This window comes from Hyperolius riggenbachi, chromosome 5, assembly GCF_040937935.1.
Source record: "Hyperolius riggenbachi isolate aHypRig1 chromosome 5, aHypRig1.pri, whole genome shotgun sequence".
NCBI classification, from domain to species: domain Eukaryota; kingdom Metazoa; phylum Chordata; class Amphibia; order Anura; family Hyperoliidae; genus Hyperolius; species Hyperolius riggenbachi.
In genome coordinates, this window is record NC_090650.1 from 410,977,594 (window position 1) to 410,998,835 (window position 21,242).

At 46.3% G+C, this 21,242-nt stretch overlaps 1 protein-coding gene across 2 annotated transcripts in view; it reads left to right on the forward strand.

Moving 5' to 3' along the window:
- The window catches only part of COLEC10 (collectin subfamily member 10), an 83,288-nt gene that overhangs the window by 44,403 nt on the left and 17,643 nt on the right, over positions 1-21,242 (forward strand). For both annotated transcript variants that reach the window (XM_068237955.1, XM_068237956.1), the window contains exon 6: positions 14,794-14,889. In XM_068237955.1, the coding sequence (XP_068094056.1) occupies positions 14,794-14,889 (96 nt within the window). The remainder of the gene's footprint in view (positions 1-14,793; positions 14,890-21,242) is intronic.

A 21,242-nucleotide genomic window follows, 5' to 3' on the forward strand; every position in this document is an offset into this window, starting at 1 on the left:
CAGCAGATATTATTATTATTACAATTGATATTATTAATAATAATATTATTTATTGTATTTATAAAGCGCCAACATATTACGCAGCGCTGGACAATAAATAGGGATACTTACAATGTAACAAGGGGTGACAGACAGAGCGGTAGCAAATGGTTATAAAACATAGCACAAGGTTATACATGCAATCAGGGTATAAAATGTGTTTTACAGAGACCCGGCAAAACAAGTTCGAGTTAGTCCATGGGAAGGGTGTCATTGCTGGGATAGCAAAATTAAGAAGGACACACTAAAGGTAGCCATACACTGGTCGATTTGCCATCAGATTCGACCAACAGATAAATCCCTCTCTGATCGAATCTGATCAGAGAGGGATCGTATGGTTGCCTTTACTGCAAACAAATTGTGAATCGATTTCCGATCACAATCTGTGGAGCTGCCGCCGCCGCCGCCTGGCAGCCAGCTATGCATTACCTGATCTGGCCGGCGCAACGCCCCCGGTCTCCGCTGTCTTCTTCTCCGTGCTGGTCTCCGGTCCGGCTGGCTTGCTTCACTGAACTTCCTGTCCAGGGGAAGTTTAAACAGTAGAGGGCGCTCTACTGTTTAAACTTCCTGCCGGGACAGGAAGTTCAGTGAAGCTGGAGCCCGGAGCGGAGAAGAAGACAACGGAGACCGGGGGAGTCGCGCCGGCCGGAACAGGTAATGTATCTCCGCTATATTGCGTCGGTTTGTCGGACATTCGAATGCCGCTATCGATGCACTCTTGACCCGCCGGCGATCGAGAAAAATCTTCCGCCTGGACGGATCAACAGGAATTAATGGGAACGATTGATTTTGGACGGAAATCGATCGTTTTGTCAGCGTTTGCGTGATGATTTCACAGCAGATTCGATCACAGTGATCGAATCTGCTGTATATCAGCGGGAAAATAGTTAGGTGTATGGGCCCCTTTAGGGAGGGTGGAGGCCCTGCCAAAGGTTTACAATCTAAAGGGTGGGGGAGGGACACATAAGGTAGGACTGTGGAAAAGGTGGTTGACTGAGAGCGTTAGAGTGTGGTAGATGTGGGCCATTTTAAAGAAATGTGTTTTGAGGGCTTGCTTGAAGGTGTTGAAGGAAGAAGCGAGTTTGAGGCAGATAACCGAGTATATGTGCACATGGAAAGGTCATCCAAAACCATCATAGAATATATTTTCGGATGACAAGAGTCTCACCAAGCAGAGATATATCAATAGACACTTTATCTATCATTTTAAATCTTATATTTTGGTAATTTTATCAAGCATCATGAAATACACACAAGTACTATAAATAATACTATAAATAATAATATAATAATACTATAAATAATAAATACTATAAGATAAAAAATGACACATTGCCAGCGGGTTACAAACACATAAATGGGTCCTAAAGTCCCTGAACAACTTTAGTTTCAAAATTAATCTGCACAAATGCAAATAATCAAATCGGATAAAAATTGGTGCTGCCAAGAACATGCCCTATCGACAATGGGACCAATTTCAGGCCTTGTATCGATCGGACATGATGCCAGATGTCTGGCCGACATGCTTGATCGTGTGCGCAGCGGTAACGGCATGCGATAATTGCAAACAACAAACGCGGCGTAAACCTCCCGTCACTATCAGCTCTAATGTTTTATGTGCCCCCCAGTGCCCGGTGCAGTTACACTTTACCTGCCATGCGCCCACTGGTGTCCCGTGCAGTTATACTTTACCACCAGCCACCCACTGGTGTCCGCTGTACTTCCGCATTCTGGCCCCATCTGACTACCGGCGTTATAGCACGTGGGGCGCTTGTGTGATGTCACACAAGCGCCCCTTGTGCTACATCGATGGTAGTCACGTGGGGCCAGAATGCGGAAGTATGGCAGATACCAGTGGGTGGCGGGTGGTAAAGTATAACTGCAGGGGGCACCGGGGGGGCGCATAAAACATTAAGGGCACAGCGGCCTGGGGTGGCGAGACGCTTGACCACCCACCGCCGATTCTCACAACATTTCATGCTGAAATCATTCAGGAATCGGCCTACAGTGTATAGACAGCTGACAAATCTCTCCAATTAGAGAGAGATTTGTCTCTTGATCGAATCTGTTCATCATCACTAGATGTATGTCCACCTTAAAGAGAATCTGTATTGTTAAAATCACACAAAAGTAAACATACCAGTGTGTTAGGGGACATCTCCTATTACCCTCTGTCACAATTTCTCCGCTCCCCGCCGCATTAAAAGTAGTCAAAAACAGTTTTAAAAAGTTTGTTTGTAAACAAACAAAATGGCCACCAAAACAGGAAGTAGGTTGATGTACAGTATGTCCACACATAGAAAATACATCCATACACAATCAGGCTGTATACAGCCTTCCTTTTGAATCTCAAGAGATCATTTGTGTGTTTCTTTCAGCTCACTGAAGAGTTACAAGCTGATTGTTTGTTTACTCTTGCAGACAGCTCTGCCTGGTTGACTTGTCTGTAATTCTGCAGTATGTGACTCATCAGTATGTGAACAGAGGATTTATCCAGCTTGTAAAAGATAAGAGAGCAGAGAAAAGCTGGCTAATGTAAATAACACACAGGGGAGTGTGCATAGAGGGGGCATGCATAGCAGATCACACTGAAGAGTTGGCAGCCTTCCAGACACAGGACGACAAGTCCGACAGGGGAAAGATAAGCTGATTTATTACATAGATGGTGATAGTATAAAGTGCTGCAGTAAGCCAGAGCACATTATAATAGGTTTAGGAACCTGTAGGATGGTAGAAAACACAATGACATTTTTGTTACAGTGTCCCTTTAACCATTTCAGCCCGCAGGAATTTTTCACCTTATGCATCAGAGCAATTTTCACCTCCCATTCATTAATTCATTGTTACACTCACCATGGCGGCCATCTGCAGCGTCCCAGTAGATTATCGCGTGTGCGCACGCGTAGGGCCTCATTGGCATAAACTTTGTTGTTCTGAGCGGCGCGCGGCGTGGCGCGCAGTGCGCATGCGCACAAGATGCTGCGCGCGCATTAGGCCGCGCGCGTGCGCAGTAGCGGCGGGCGCGCGTACGCATGTGCGCGCGCACGCGCAAGCGGAGGCACACGTTCTGCGCATGTGCAGAGCGTTAATTCTGGCGCCAATTTAGGGTATATAAGCAGCACTGCCCTTAGATGCAGTGCTGCTCGTTCTGACAGCTTGTCTCCCTGTTGGTGAACCTTGTTCCTGCTTACTGATCCTGATCTTCCGCTGTGACCTTTGGCTTGTGACCCCGACTACTGCTTGATCTCTGCCGGCCCCGACTTCTGCTCTGCCTACTGGATATTCTCTGTCTGCTGCCTGCCCCGACCCCTGGCTCGTGACCCCGACCACCGTTGATCTCCGCCTGCCCCGACCACTGGCTTGTTATCTCGACTTCAGCATACTCCACCTGCCTTGGAATCTCCAGCCTCCCTCGGACCAAGTCTACTCCACAATCAGTGTCACCTGTTCTCCCGACCACTCGCTGAGGCAATCCCAGTAGTGACCTGGTAGGGCACTAGGCAGCGAAGCTCCACATCCCCCTCCTGGGGTTGTGGTCCTGCACTCCCCTCAAGGGAGTGTGGGTGAAGACCCGTGGTCACCTAGACTCCACTACTGGGTAACGCCTCTTCCTTCGTGGGAGGGTCAACAGGGACCGAAGAGAATCTTAACAGTAACGAGCAGCCAAGATGGACACTGGTGGAACTCGTTCTCCCGTGGAGATTCTTTATGACCTTGTGACACAACTACGTGTTTCTATGGATGAAGTCCAGAAGGGTTATCAGGAGATCCGGGACCAACTCCGAGGTACTGGGCCTGTTGCTGATGTCGCTGCAGTCCCTCCTGCTGTGCCCGCGGCTGCCCCGGTGGTTCCTCCTCCAGTCGGAGAGGGTGCAGTTGCTGCTCCTCCTGAACCTCGTTTACCTCTGCCTGAACGTTTCTCAGGGGATCGCTCCAAATTCCGATGGTTTCAAAGTGCCTGCCGTCTGCATTTTTCCCTGTTACCTAGGACTTTTGCCAGTGAAGAAATCAAGGTAGGAGCTGTGATATCCCTTCTTCAAGGGGAACCCCAGGCGTGGGCCCTTCGTTTGGTGGAGCAACGTCATCCAGCACTACTAAGCCTTGATTTGTTCTTTGAGACCATGGCAGAGATCTATGATGATCCCGGTAGAGCCGCTTCTGCGGAGAGCGCCCTCCAGTCCCTTCGGCAGGGCAGAAGACCCGTCGAGGATTATGTGTTGGAGTTCCGCCGCTGGGAAGCGGATGTCTCGTGGAACGATTCTGCCCTAAGGTTCCAGTTTCGGCAGGGACTCTCTGACACCCTTAAGGATGAGTTGGCCCGGGTGGGGGTCCCGGATTCCCTTAAAGATCTCATCCAGCTGGCTATACAGATCGACAGACGCCTCAGAGAGCGACGTTCCGAAAGGGCCGGAGCTCCTCGACCAGCTTGGAGTCTACCCAGCCCGAGACCTGCTGTTATCCCTCCACCGTCCATTTCCCCTGGTTTGGACGAGCCCGAGCCTATGCAGATAGGTCTAGCCCGGCCCGCTCTCTCGCTGGAAGAAAGACAGCGTCGAAGATCTGCCAATCTGTGCTTATATTGTGGAGCTTCTGGGCACTTCCGGATCAACTGCCCGATCAGACCACCTGGTGAGCTTGACTTTTTAATATGTGCAAGTGGTTCTCCTGCTCCCCCGCTTGCCTCCTCTCATATTCCGCTCACTCTCTCGTTACAGGGCCCTCAAGGAAGGAGCGTTATGATTAAAGCCATCGTGGACTCTGGAGCCTGCTCATGTTTCTTGGACATCCAGTTGGCGCAACAGCTCCAGCTCCCTACCTGCCGTAAGCGCCAACCCCTGGTCATCCAGTTGGCAGATGGATCTGCCATTGGTTCCGGTCCTATTACCACTGAAACCCTGCCACTTCTGGTTACCATTCAAGAGGAACATCAGGAATATCTGAGTTTTGATCTGTTGCCTTCTCCTTTATTTCCAGTGATCCTTGGAATGCCGTGGCTAAAAACTCATAATCCTGCTATCAATTGGGTCTCTCATGAAGTCGCATTCCAGTCAGATTATTGTCTGCGTTCCTGCTTCCCTCGTGCAGGAACTTTATTCTGTATGAACTCTCCCCAGAGAAACATTATTCCTGCAGTCTACCATGATTTCCTGGATGTATTCGACAAATCCAAAGCAGATGCCTTACCTCCGCACCGATCCTATGACTGCCCCATTGATCTTCAACCAGGAGCTCCCATTCCCTTCGGAAGAACGTACCCTTTATCCGAGCCCGAGACTCTAGTTCTTAAGGAGTACATTCAAGAGAATCTCACCAAGGGTTTCATCCGTCCGTCTACCTCTCCTGCAGGGGCCGGAATATTCTTTGTTGAGAAGAAGGATGGTTCTTTACGGCCCTGTGTCGATTATCGGGAGCTCAATAAGATTACCATCAAGAATCGCTATCCTCTTCCATTAATGCCCGACTTGTTCCGGAGGCTCCAGTCCGCCTGTATCTTTTCCAAATTGGACTTGCGTGGAGCTTACAATCTGATCAGAATCCGAGAAGGGGACGAGTGGAAGACAGCTTTTCGTTCCCGGTTTGGTCACTTTGAATATCTAGTAATGCCTTTCGGATTATGCAACGCTCCAGCTACATTCCAACATTTTGTCAACGACATCTTCAGGGACTTTATCGACCACTTCATGGTAGTATACCTGGATGACATCCTCATCTTCTCTTCATCCCTGGAAGAGCATCACCTTCATGTAAGAAGGGTTCTAGCTCGTCTCCGCGTTCATGGATTATATGCAAAGCCGGAAAAATGTGAATTCGACCAAGTTAATATACAGTTTCTAGGCCTGAAGATCTCTCCAGGAGGAGTCGAGATGGACCCTCAGAAGGTCACAGCTATCCTAGACTGGCCAACACCTGTGGATCGTAAGTCCGTCCAACGCTTTATTGGCTTTGCTAATTTCTACAGGAAATTTATTAAGAATTTCTCCCAGATTGTGGCTCCTATCACCCAGTTGACCAGCACGGCTCGTGCGTTTAAGTGGACTCCTGCTGCTCAGTCTGCCTTCGAGAAACTGAAGTCTTGTTTCACATCCGCACCTATCTTAAAACATCCTGATCCTGCTAAGGCTTTCGTTCTGGAGGTGGACGCCTCAGAGGTCGCTGTGGGAGCTGTCTTGTCTCAGCGGTTTGGTCCAAGATCCATTCTCCACCCAGTGGCGTTCTTTTCCCGAAAACTAAACACGGCTGAAAGGAACTACGATGTTGCGGACCGGGAGCTTCTTGCCATTAAGGCCGCTTTTGAGGAATGGAGATACCTTCTAGAAGGAGCAGAGCAACCAATCCTAATCCTGACAGACCACAAGAACCTGGAATACCTACGTTCAGCCAAGAGGTTAAGACCACGTCAGGCTCGGTGGTCGCTCTTCTTTTCCAGGTTCAACTTCCACTTGACCTATCGCCCTGGGTCCAAAAACGTTAAGCCGGATGCACTATCAAGAATGTTTCAACCTGAGGCGGTACCTGATCCAGCACCCGAAACAATTCTTTCTCCACAACAGTTTCTATTATTACAGTCTAATGTCCTGGAACTCATCAAACAGGCTTCCTCTCAACTCAGTACGCCTCCGGATCTACCAAGTAAGGAAGGACTCTATTACTTTCAGGACAAGATCTTCGTTCCTACCGACACACGTATGCTGGTTCTTCAGGCCTGCCATGCCAATAAATTAGCAGGACACTTTGGGGTTCACAGGACACAGGAACTCTTACAAAGAAAGTTTTGGTGGCCCGAACTGGTCAAGGACTGTAAATCCTACGTTACATCCTGTGAAACATGTGCCCGCTCTAAGAATCTTCGTACCCGTCCCTGGGGCCTCTTGAACCCTCTTCCGGTCCCAACCCGGCCATGGAGCGACATCGCAATGGATTTTATAGTGGATCTACCCCCTTCAGAGGGATTCACAACTATTCTGGTCGTGGTGGATCGCTTTTCTAAAATGGCCCACTTTCTTCCGTTGAAACAAGTTCCCTCAGCCGCAGAGACTGCCCGAGTTTTTATCCAAGAAATAGTGCGACTTCATGGTCTGCCATCCAATATCGTGTCAGACCGGGGGTCACAATTCACTTCACGGTTTTGGCAAGAACTTTGCAAGGGTCTCCAAATCAAACTGTCCCTCTCTTCAGGGTACCATCCACAGACCAACGGTCAAACAGAGAGGACGAACCAAACATTGGAGCAATATATCCGATGCTTCACTGCCGCTTCCCAGGACGACTGGTATTCCCTGTTGGCCACCGCTGAGTTTGCCTTCAATAATTCGGTTCACTCATCCACCCATCAGTCACCATTCTTCATTAACTATGGAATACACCCCACGTTTCTGCCTGGCCTGGATGTTTCTTCTGATTGTCCGGGAGTACTGGAAAGAATTTCAAATATTAAACGGAACTTTGACATGGTTCACAGTGTTCTGCAACAGACTCAGGAAAGAAGTAAAGGGTCTGCCAATAGACACAGAAGAGGAGGACCAGACTTATCTCCTGGGGATCTAGTATGGCTTTCCACTACTAACCTTAAACTCTACTGCCCCTCTAAGAAGTTTGCTCCTAGGTTTATCGGTCCTTTTCCTGTGGTACAAAGGATCAATCCGGTAACAGTTAAATTGAATCTGCCAGCTTCACTTCGAATTCATCCGGTGTTCCATGTCTCCTGCCTAAAGAAGGTTTTACCCAACACGTTTCCCGGTCGTTCCTCTGAGCCGCCTCAACCAATTCTTGTCGAGGGGTCCGAAGAATTTGAGGTGGAGAAAATATTGGATAGCAGGCGGGTAAGAAATTCTCTGCAGTACTTGATCAAGTGGAAAGGTTTTGGAATTGAAGAGAACTCCTGGGAACCCGCTACTAATATACATGCCCCCTTACTAATTAGAAGATTTCACCAGAGATTCCCTGACAAGCCAGGTCCTAGGGGCACCCGGAGGTTGCCCCTCGGGGGGGGGCAATGTTACACTCACCATGGCGGCCATCTGCAGCGTCCCAGTAGATTATCGCGTGCGCGCACGCGTAGGGCCTCATTGGCATAAACTTTGTTGTTCTGAGCGGCGCGCGGCGTGGCGCGCAGTGCGCATGCGCACAAGATGCTGCGCGCGCATTAGGCCGCGCGCGTGCGCAGTAGCGGCGGGCGCGCGTACGCATGTGCGCGCGCACGCGCAAGCGGAGGCACACGTTCTGCGCATGTGCAGAGCGTTAATTCTGGCGCCAATTTAGGGTATATAAGCAGCACTGCCCTTAGATGCAGTGCTGCTCGTTCTGACAGCTTGTCTCCCTGTTGGTGAACCTTGTTCCTGCTTACTGATCCTGATCTTCCGCTGTGACCTTTGGCTTGTGACCCCGACTACTGCTTGATCTCTGCCGGCCCCGACTTCTGCTCTGCCTACTGGATATTCTCTGTCTGCTGCCTGCCCCGACCCCTGGCTTGTGACCCCGACCACCGTTGATCTCCGCCTGCCCCGACCACTGGCTTGTTATCTCGACTTCAGCATACTCCACCTGCCTTGGAATCTCCAGCCTCCCTCGGACCAAGTCTACTCCACAATCAGTGTCACCTGTTCTCCCGACCACTCGCTGAGGCAATCCCAGTAGTGACCTGGTAGGGCACTAGGCAGCGAAGCTCCACATCCCCCTCCTGGGGTTGTGGTCCTGCACTCCCCTCAAGGGAGTGTGGGTGAAGACCCGTGGTCACCTAGACTCCACTACTGGGTAACGCCTCTTCCTTCGTGGGAGGGTCAACAGGGACCGAAGAGAATCTTAACATTCATCAATAACTTTATCACTACTTATCACAATTTATTGATCTATATCTTGTTTTTTCCGCCACTAATTGGGTGGTACGGTACATTTTGCTAAGAATTATTTTTTTATAAATGCATTTTAACAGGATTAATAAGAAAAAAATGGAAAAAATACATTATTTCTCAGTTTTTGGCCATTATAGCTTTAAAATAATCCATGCTACCAAAATTAAAACATAGGTATTTTATTTGCCCGTTTGTCTTGGTTATGACACCATTTAAATTTTGTCCCTATCACAATGTATGGTGCCAATATTTTATTTGGAAATAAAGGTGCATTTTTTCCGTTTTGCGTCCATCACTATTTACAAGCTTATAATTTAAAAAATGTTCATAGTATACCCCCTTCAAATGCATATTTACAAAGTTCAGACCCTTAGGTAGCTATTTATGTCTTTTTTTTTTATTGTAATTTTTTTTTCCATTAAAAATATTATGTGGGGCTTATTTTGGTGTGGGAAATAAACAGTTAATTTTTAATGTTATTATATGTGTAAATTGTAATGTAAGAAATAAGTAGATGTAGTTTTACTAGTAGTAGTTTGGCTTCAAGATGGCCACCTTGAGTTTTTCTCCTTGTGCTTCTTGCTAACCGGAAGCACAAAGGGGACGTGGAAAATTTTACGTGCAGAAAGACTGAAGCCTCTTGTAAGAACGCTTTGGTTTTTCTGCTGGGGACACGGATCGGTGATCGGGAACCATGTTCCCGTTCACTGATCCCAGGGCTACCGGGGGACAGCACGGGGGCACGCCCGCGATCGCGCGCGGGAGTGCGCCGAAGCGCGGCGCCGCTGGAGAGCAGCCGCCCGGATGTGAGCTTCACGTCCGGGCGGCAGAAATGGTTAAAGGTAGCCATACATCAGTAGATTATGGACAGAAACGAATTTATCTCTAATTGAATATGATTAGAGAGAGATTTGCATCTTTTTGTCAAGCTGCCCATATACTGCAGGCCGATCCCTGTCCAATTTCAGCATGAAATCTTCAGGGAATCAGCCGAGCCTGCCGCGTCTGCCCCGGCGCTGCCCCCCTTATGTATATATGTTCACCCCTGTGCATGCATTTATACGTTACCTGTCCTGTGTCAGCCTCCGCGTGGTGTCCGTCCATCCTCCGTGTGGGTCTTCCGCAGGGCCGGCGCTACCATAGAGGCAAAGGAGGCAGCTGTCCCAGGGCCCCAGAGCTTGCAGGGGCCCCCAGTGGCTACAAGAGGGAAAAAAATTTCAAATCGGCCTTATAGTTTTTGAGAAAATCGATTTCAGGCCTCTTACACACTGCACGCGATTCCGATTCAGATTCCGCTTTTTAATCAGTTTTTACATCCGATTCAGATTCTGATTTGCAGTTTGCTCCTTGCACACTGCAAATCGGAATCTGAATCGGATGTAAAAACTGATTAAAAAGTGGAATCGGAATCGCGTGCAGTGTGCAAGAGGCCTTAAAGTTTCAAAGGAAAAAAAATACACATTTAAAAACCTGCCGACTTTAATGGTTGATAGCAAATCCACCTTAAATGCTAGAAACCCTAAATTTGCAGGATATGTTAAGGAGATCATTAGGAATAAGAGAAAAAAACAATTTTTCAAAAAGACCTTATAGTTTTTGAGAAAATCGATTTTAAAGTTTCGAAGGAAAAAAGTATACTTTTACATGCGGTAAATGTCACTTTTAGTAGCAAACCTAACGGTAGTGTAGTTTTACATGCATCAAACGAAAGCGCAATAAATTTCCTGACGGGGTTTCCAGGTGGTCCATACGCAGCCGCAGCGCTTTGGCCAGGGATCGCTATACAGCCGCAATATGGCTGTATGAAGATCCCCTGGCATTTTTTCCTATTTTCCCAATTTTTTTTTTATGTTTAGAGTGTGGGAATTTTTTTTTTTAAATTATGTGGGGTCCCCCCTCCTGAAACTTTTTAACCCCTTGTCCCCCATGCAGGCTGGGGTAGCCAGAATGTGGAGCTCTGACCGATTGGGACTTCACACTCTGACTATACCTGCTGCAAAAAAGGTCCCCTAATGCCAATTTTTGTTCCGGGGTATATGTTGGGGGGGCCCCCCAGGTTTATTTTGCCCTGGGGCCCCATCGTTGCTTAAACCGGCCCTGGTCTTCCGCATACACGCGGGTGGTGGAGCATGGCGCCACACGCTATACACATGATGTCACACGCCATGCGCCGCCACCAGCATATATGTGGCTGAGCCACCGGAGGACGAACTGACAACATGCGGGGGCTGACACCGGACAGGTAATGTATAAATGCACACACGGGGGGGGGCACATTTATACATAAGGGGCGCAGCGTCAGGAGTTTCATTGTTTCGTCGCTAAAATCAGCTGCTGTACCGCCACACACCTGATCAACCAATTTCGGCCCGACATCTTGCATCAGGCGCGATCAAGTAACAAGACCAATTTCGTCCCGAAATTGGTCGCATCGTCGGTCGGGTTTGCACTTTGCGGCACCGATTTTCAACCAATTACATAATAATAATCGAATTGGTTGGTCAAACGGCCGCCAAAGTCGCCTGATGTATGGGCACCTTAAGTCTCCAGCACCTTATGCTAGGTACACAACATAAGATAGTTTTACAGAGAAATCTTTCGATAATTTCTGTCATGTTCAATTTTATTTTCAATTGTTTTTCTGAACGATTTCCCCTAGAAGTGAATGGAAATGGATAAGAAAATCGATCGGAAAATCGATCGAGTAGTACATCGGCTGAAAAATCTAATCGTGTGTACCTAGCATTAGTCTGGCGGTATGATCACTCCACTATCACTGGCTTCCACTTATCATCATCTCTGTAAACACTCTTAATTGCTTTACCCTATCAGATCCAATATAATAAGGCACTGAAAATGTTTGCCCTCTGGAGTAGAAAACGAATGAGTGTTTGGCACAGCTTGCACACACTTGCATTAATCCATATTCATTCAATGGAGCAGATCACAGCTCCCGATTTACAGAGCCCCGGGGAGCCTGCAGCTCTCCTCATCATGGCTGCATCAGGCTCTGGCCAGGGCGTAAGTTAAAAAAGGGCGCCGGGAAAAAAGGGCGCAGGGTTTTAAACGATAATCATGAATAACGTTTAAAAAAATAAGTGCTATATTTCGTTTAAAAATAATGTTTTATAAAGTTATAAATCATTAAATAATATGTATGAAATCGGCAATTTTAAAAACATTAATCTTCCCTGTTTAAAAAGTAAAATTTATAATAACGTTTTATAAAACATTAATAAGAATTTTACTAAAGCTATACCTAACCCTACTCTCACACAGAACCCTCCCTGTACCTATCCCTAACCCCTAGACCCCCCTGTTGGTGCCTAACCCCTAGACCCCCCCTGTTGGTGCCTAACATAAGACCCCCCTGTTGGTGCCTAAACCTAAGACCCCCCTGTTGGTGCCTAAACCTAAGACCCCCCTGTTGGTGCCTAAACCTAAGACCCCCCTGTTGGTGCCTAAACCTAAGACCCCCCTGTTGGTGCCTAAACCTAAGACCCCCCTGGTGGTGCCTAAACCTAAGACCCCCCTGGTGGTGCCTAAACCTAAGACCCCCTGGTGGTGCCTAAACCTAAGACCCTCCTTGTGGTGCCTAAACCTAAGACCCCCCAATGATAAGCATTAATAACGTTTAAAAAAAAATATGGTGCGGTTTTTCGTTTAAAAATGTTTAAAAAAATTGTACGGTTTTTCGTTTAAAAGTAATGTTTTAAAAAATATTGTACTGTTTTTCGTTTAAAAATAATGTTTAAAAAATTATAAATCATTAAATAATGGGTAATCATGAGAAGCAGTTATAAAATATTAAAAGTCTCCGGGCGCCGCTTTTAAATCGTTATTTTTCTCCGGCGCCCTTTTTTCCTGTTGGGCGCCCATTAAACGATATTTATTATGGGAGTGAATGGCGGCGGCCTTTTTGTCCACCTGCCTCATGCGCCAAAATTTCCTGCTTCCCTGGCCAGGAGGCCATCATATCCTGCCCTGTTATTGCCTAAAGGTAGCCACACATTTACAGACTTTTGCAAAGGTCACAAAGGCCTTGGGTGGCTGCAGCCCAAGGGAGTGGCACTGGCTGGATGTGAAAGAGCTAAGCTGACGGCCCTGCGCAAGGAACGAACGTCGACTCTAATCTGTTACACTGTGCAACATGCCATGAACAAAGTCGCCAGCACTGTGTGCTGCCATCTGCACTATGCTGCTTTTTGTGCTCAGGTGACTTTAAAGAGGAGCTGTCAGCCATACTAATTTAGAAAAAACACACATATATGTAGATAAATACTTGCTCTACTTACATAACATACGTATTGCACTGTCCAAATTTTGATTTTAGTGATTTTTCTACAGTAAAAAAGAGAAAATCCTTATTAGCATTTCCCATTTTAAGTGTGGCTATTTTAAAGCTAATCCTGATGTCATTTCCTCCCTTACTCTCCTCTGCCTGATTTGCCCGCCCTTCACTATAGAAAGTGCATTGTCTCAGCATGAGAAATATTGGCCAATCAGAGAGGAACAGAGGTGTGGGAGGGGAAAACAGGAGGGAAAGAGGCTTCAGCCAATCAGGCTGCATTAGTTAAGTCTGAGGGGGAAGTAGGGATGCAAAATAGGACAACCCAGCATGCCCTGCAACTTATTTTTTGCGTACCAAATTTTGGGCTTGATTCACTAAAGTGTGATAACTGCTGTCACAGCAGTTATCCAGCGAGCTGCCGCGCGCAAAGGTTTGCGCGCAAACAGCGTTACTTCGTGTGATAAGCGTAGGTTTGCGCACGATCACGTGCACTTATCGCGCAAAGGTTTGTGCACAGCAGCTAGCGTCATAACTGCTGTGATAGCAGTTATCATACTTTAGTGAATCAAGCCCACTGTGTGTACCAAATAAGAGTCAGGTAGACTGGGGAATGATCATTTATCAACAAGCAAAGCAATAGTATCACGTTAATACGTGAAGAGATCTAGCACAACTTGTGCAAATCTCAGTTCTAGTGAGAAAGGTGTAGGTCTGGTCGAAGTCGTTCACAAGAGCAGATGAGTGAAGTACAATAGTTAGGCAAAATCGTAGTCAATTAACAGGTAGGGTCATACACATAAGTCAGATGTCAGTCGTATTGGAAGGATCAAACAGTAGCAAAGTCAGAGACAGGCCGAGTCATACACATATATCAGATGGCAGTGGTACAGAAGGGCTATGCAAGAGCGAGGTCAAGTGGCAGGCAAAAGGTCGGATGATATACAGATAATATACAATATTACGATATGATATTAGAAATATATAATACTACAAAATAATAAGACTGACTGACTAGAGTACATATATATCGCGCTGATATATATATCGCGCAATATATGAAATGTAGCTCTCAATTTCTCACTGGCTAGCGCCATAAACCAGCGAACTGATCAGTATCAAGGCCTAAGAGCAAGTGAATACACTGGCCTTAAGTACCCAGGAGGCAGAGCAGAAGCCCAGCCCCCAGAATTGACAGCACCTTGAAAAGGTGTCAGCTGATGACATCACAGCTGACACCCCATCAGACACGCCTCCTCAGCCTATAAAGGCAGCTCTAAGCTGCCCGCGTCCTGCCAGAAACAGCACGCCGACCCACATCTACAGGGGAGCCGGGGATGCCATCATGCTGATTCACGTCTACAGGGGAGCCGGGGATGCGTTTGACCAAGGTGAAGCTTCCTCCAGCTGCTCCACACTATTCAGAAAAGCCTCCAGAGACCATACCAGATAATTTTGTTACAAATAGTGATTTTAACTTTTGGATTGCCTGGTTAGCAATCCTTATTACTTGTTTACCAGATAAAAATAAAGAACTGATTTTTTATTTTATGTCCGACAGTCACACTTTAAGCCTTTAATCTCTATTGCTTGTTGTGTCATGTGCTTGTTTTCCAGGCTCTTTCTGTGATTGTGGGAGATATCGCCGGGCAGTCGGGCAGCTGGACCTGAAAGTCAGCCAGCTGAAGTCATCATTAAAGTTTGTTAAAAATGGTGCGTATACTTATTTATACAAACATATTCATGCCCTGAAGTGGGCAGGTAAGTTGTTGACTTCTTTGCAGCAGTAAAATGGTTAAAAGTCCCTTTGGGCACTCATGGAGTGAGGCTTAATTCTAAGAAATGTGTCCCCAGCCCCTCTAAAAAATTATCCAAAAGGTCAGGTAGATAAATAATGGTATTTTTTGTCTCATGCACCAGATGATGTCAGTAACCAACAACCATTTTGGGAGCCACGGCTAGAGTTGGGCCGAACCTCCGATTTTAGGTTCGCGAACCGGGTTCGTGAACTTCCGCGGAAGGTTCGGTTCGCGTTAAAGTTCGCGAACCGCAATAGACTTCAATGGGGATGCAAACTTTGAAGAAAAAAAAAATTATGCTGGCCACAAAAGTGATGGAAAAGATGTTTCAAAGGGTCTAACACCTGGAGGGGGGCATGGCGGAGTGGGATACACGGCAAAAGTCCCCGGGAAAAATCTGGATTTGACGCAAAGCAGCGTTTTAAGGGCAGAAATCACATTGAATGCTAAATGACAGGCCTAAAGTGCTTTAAAACATCTTGCATGTGTATACATCAATCAGGTAGTGTAATTAAGGTACTGCTTCACACTGACACACCAAACTCACCGTGTAACGCACCGCAAACAGCTGTTTGTGTAGTGACGGCCGTGCTGGACTGGTGCGCACCATGGCGAGAGTGCAGGTTTTGGTGGCTTTACAGCCCATATGGTCGCCTGGCTGATGTAGCTGAATGACAGAACAGTGACTGTCCAGCTGATCAATTTGGTCTGACCACAATGAAGCAACAACCTTATTATCTTTTGTGTGCTTCCCGAGACACTCATCTAGGCGCCAGTCATTGCTTCATTGTGATACGCAAGCCCCTTCACCACGGCAAGGTAATGATCACGAAGGGGAATGGGCGCATGTACATGCCTTTTCTTTTGTTGTTGCAGCTGCCCGCAGTGCAGCCAGAAAAATTAAGCAGTCATGTACACATGCACCAGAAAAATTATTACAGCGGCCGCTGCTAGCAGCGGCCTAAAAAATTCAGCAATCCGCCTGGAGTCCCGGACCCTGTTGGTGGTGGCGGAGAAGGTAGTCAAGCGGCCTGCAGGCAGACATGCAGTGTGGAGGGACTGGGAGCGACTTAGTCTTCTTGGGGCAGTACTAATCAATTTTATGCACAAGCCGTGTCATTAATTGCTTGGGACTTATTACTCACTCAAATGTGGAGATGAGGCCAACCTGAACTGTGAACATATACTAAACTGAAAAGAAGATTGGTTACACAGCCTCATAAAGTATACCAAGTCACGTTTATTGTATCAAATGTTAAAAGACACCGATCCTCAGACAATTTGCCATAGGTCAGTTATTCCCCAGATAGTCCCCATAAAAACAGTTACTGCGGATAACATATATGACGCTGACTGCGTTCCAGATAGCAACAATTCAATGTGTTAAGCATATAAACAAAACTGTGTCTGGCCAGAAACATCAATTTTGCTGCACTTATCCTTGCATCCGCGCATTCATTCACCACATATACATGTGCCCAGATATTGGATATGGGGGGCCCCCTTTATATTAACTTGGATTCCTCCAAATGGTTCAGTTCATCATGGTATTATCAGAACTTGAATTAGCAGCCACTTGATCACAGCAAACAAGGGTAGATCTCACCCATATCAATTGTAGGTATCTCATCCAGGAAACTTCCGCTGGTCCGTGTGGCAGAGTCCTGTTGACAGGCTTGGGAGCGTGATGCTGTTAGCTCCACTATGCCGCTGCTCTCTTGCACGGAGAACGCCAGCCCGGAATTCCGTGCCCCACGTGTGTGTGATGATGCTGCGGTGCACGCAGCCGCGTCAGCTCCGCCCACCGACGCGTTTCACGTCCCAATTGGACGTTTCATCAGGGTGTGGTCTTACTAGCAAACGTCACCTCCTATGTAGTGGTTTAGGCTCCGCCCACCGCATCTCCGTTGCCATGCTCACCATTCGTGTTTACTGCATAGACTGTATGCGGTGCGGCTTGTATACATAACACTCTGTAAGACAGCCTTTCATGTTATTATATTTACTTGATGTTTTGAGTTCATATGTATGTCATTCTCAAAATCTGAGGATCGGTGTCTTTTAACATTTGATACAATAAACGTGACTTGGTATACTTTATGAGGCTGTGTAACCAATCTTCTTTTCAGTTTAGTATATGTTCACAGTTCAGGTTGGCCTCATCTCCACATTTGAGTGAGTAATAAGTCCCAAGCAATTAATGACACGGCTTGTGCATAAAATTGATTAGTATTGTTAATGAGTGTTTAGATAAACAAATAAGCTATTGCCAATCTTGGCAAACCTCATGTTTTTAACCATAGGTACAGATCATATATTCCTCTTCATTTACTATTTTAATTAAGTATCTAGTAAATTTTTGAAGCCTCTAGGTAGTGGACATCGCACTGTTTGAAATGGCGTATACAATCAGTGATGAATTGGACGGTGAAATAGCCGCCAGTTTCTCAACTGATATGGTTGATGGTGAGAACGACATATCTGAATTGAAACAATTGTTTTTTGCACATAAAAGTCTGCTTATCAAACAACTTAAGCGAAAGTGGAATGCGTCATTGCTTGAGTCATACGTGAAGGCAGGGGTCATACCTGATGGCCTTCTGGAGCGAATCATTCCTGCTGGCAATCTGCTTACAACACGATTTGTAGAAAAATGGAAAGAAAAGGCCCTAGAACGTGGCCTAGAAATACTAAAAATGATGGCAGACGAAGAAAGAGAACAGTTAAATGAAATAACGGAGGAGATAGCGGAAAGTGTAGAGGAGTTGAGTGTGTATAGCTCCCATGCTGAGTTCAACTCCTTTAATGAGAATCTCAAGAAACAAATTGAGAAAATTCAGGCGGCAATTAAAAAACAGAAACAACAGAAATTTCAAAAGGATTTAAGTAGATGGGACTCTGATGAGGCCCTAAATCCCATTAACAGAATTAACCAAAAGAAAATTAGAAAGAAGGGAAGAAAGGGATCCACGGGACTGGACAGTCTGGAACCCTCCAGTATAGATACTGACTTGTCAGGTAACAGTAGAAGATCAGTCACTTTTTTAGAGGACGATATGCCACAGAGCAGGGGACGAGGCAGAGGCAGGAGGGGAAGGGGGAGGGGGAGAGGACGAGGCAGAGGCAGGGGAAGAGATCAGAAAGAAGGAAGAGCCATGAGAGAACCAGAAGGGATAGACAATCCGGGCAGAATAACGAGAAGTGTAAGCCAGAAAAATTAGACACTAATGGGAATTTATTTAATGAAGAAGCCAGTAGGAATGTTATTAATTTATCCAATTTCAAACTGGAGGAAAGACACATTTCACTGCTTAAAAAAGGCCTGTCCTTCTCACCAACCATACCAGGTGACATATTTCAGATTTATAAAGATATTTATCTGTTCTTAAGAAAAGTAATTCTGAAACTTACAATGGGACAAAACCCGCAATCAAATGATGATCCAACTTCAGGATATGTGTGTTTGGCACAAGATGAAAGGGAAGCTATTGTGGCCTTGCAATCCCTCCTGGATGAACAGGATGTCCATGGTGTCTTTGGGTCTGCTGACACAGATAACTTTTCCCCAGAAGCTATACCTAATGATCCCACCACACCCCTGACCCCACCACCCATAACTGCCTTACGGCTTAAATCTGTATTTATGCCCCCATTATCCCAAAACAAAAGTGTTCAGGTATTTTTGAACACGGTTGAACAAGAACTTTGGAATTTAAGGTTGTTTCCCCCTAAAAATGAAAAGAACTTAACACCACAGGAACAATTAGCGTTGGAGGAACTCCAAAAGGCCCCCCATCTAGTAATTAAACCCAGTGACAAAGGGGGAAACGTTGTCCTCATGGATGAGGAAAAATATGTGCAGGAGATTCAAAGACAACTAAATGATACCAATACATACCGAAAACTTCGGGACAATCCTTTCCCGTTAATCAAGGAACAGGTCAATAGCCTTGTTGATGAAGGTCTATGTGAAAAAATATTAACCAAGAAAGAGTATGATTATTTGACTGTGACTACCTTTAATGTGCCAACCCTATATATCATCCCCAAGGTGCACAAATCTATGGAAAATCCTCCAGGACGACCAATCGTTTCGGCGATTGGGAGTCCCACTCAGCGTTTGGGACAGTACATAGATAGAAAGGTTTGCCCATTGGTCCAAGCATTACCGTCCTACATACAGGACACACGTGATGTTCTGAGTGTCCTGGCCGGGTTCGAGGTGCCCCCGGGATCCGTCCTTGTCGGGATCGACGTGGAGTCTCTCTACACGTCGATCCCACACGAGGAGGGGCTCCGGGCAATGTCCTTCTTCCTCCGTGAGCGGCATCCCTCTGCAACAGCCCACAATGCATTTATTGTGGAGGCAATGAAATTAATTCTTACTAGGAATTGTTTCGTATTTGAAGGCCAATTTTATCAACAATTACGCGGTACGTCGATGGGGGCGTCGTGTGCACCAGCCTATGCATGTTTACATTTGGGACTCTGGGAACGGGAACAGGTTTATCCCAGCCCAGAGTTCGGTGCACACGTCGCCCTCTGGATTAGATTTATTGACGACGTGTTAATGGTATGGAGAGGTACCGTTGAGGAATTGGAACAATTCATACTTAAATTGAACATCAATACTAAGAATATTCGTCTGACCTTCACCTTTGGGAGGGAGATCCCATTTTTGGATCTCTTGTTGAAGGTGGAGGGTCAGGCGATAGTAACCACATCGTATCGTAAGCCTACGGCTGGCAATACGGTATTACACGCGACCAGCCACCACCCGTCGTCTCTAAAGAAGGGAATCCCATACGGGCAGTTCCTCCGTTTAAGGAGGAACTGCTGCAGGGATGAAGACTTCAGAAATGAAGCACGCAATATGTATCAGCGGTTTCGCGAGCGCGGATACCCGCATTCGGTATTACGGAATGCTTTGCGGCGGGCTTGGGACCTGGACCGGCAGAAATTGCTGGCCCCTAGGGGGATGCCGCATAAAACGGAGGGAGATGGGCACATGCGCCTCGTGACCGGCTTTGGGGCCCATTGGAACAATCTACGTGAACTATTGAGCAGATTTTGGCCAATACTCACCTCTGATAAAGAAATTGAAAAAATAGTGGGTCCGAGGCCACTTTTAACTGCCAGAAGAGCGCCCAATTTAAAGGATCGGTTGGTGCACAGTGAACTACAAAAGAACCCTGTGACGTGGCTTGACAGTAGGAAGCCCACAGGGATGTTCAAGTGTTCTAAATGTAAGCTATGCCCATATGTTGATCATGCCAATGTGTTCTATGATAGTAGTGGCAACAAAAAGTTTGCCATTAGATCCTTTATAAACTGTGATACTAAAAAGGTAGTTTATATGATACAGTGTCCCTGTGGACTAGGCTATATTGGCAAGACCAAAAGGGCATTGAAGGAGAGGATTCTCGAACATTTTGGAAAGATAACCAAGGGGAAGTCGACAGGGGTCATTTATGACCACTATAGAGAATGTCATCAGAACAGCTTGAAGGGAACCACAGTCAAGGGGATTTATAATTTAAAGATATCGAACAGACGTGGTGATTTTGATGAAATACTCTATTGTAAGGAGGCAATGTGGATCTTTAAACTTGGTACAGTGGCACCTAAAGGGTTAAATGCCGAATTAGACCTGTCCCCCTTCCTTAGAGCCAATAGATATTGATATGTTGAATCAACCTTATCATTTGGCATCAAATTGCTGTCCACTGTAGGGCTTGCCCATGATCAGTTGGTGCATATTCTAACTAATTTTGAGAAGAAATGGGTAAAGCATGGGTATGGATGGATCCGCAGTGAATGACTTTTGTGCCTTTAAGGACAATATATGCCCAAGTAATAGTCAACCATACTTGGAACTGTCATGTAAATGTACAGCATGAATTGACCTGATAGGCTAATCATGACATCCCTGAACGATGAACTATGCTATGAATTGCATGTATGGACTCTCTTTCCTTGCGGTCTTCCTCCGCTATGGACGTTTACTGTGCAGATGTGGCGTGTCCACTAAACTCAATTGTTATAAAGGAAAAAGTTTTTGAGAATGACATACATATGAACTCAAAACATCAAGTAAATATAATAACATGAAAGGCTGTCTTACAGAGTGTTATGTATACAAGCCGCACCGCATACAGTCTATGCAGTAAACACGAATGGTGAGCATGGCAACGGAGATGCGGTGGGCGGAGCCTAAACCACTACATAGGAGGTGACGTTTGCTAGTAAGACCACACCCTGATGAAA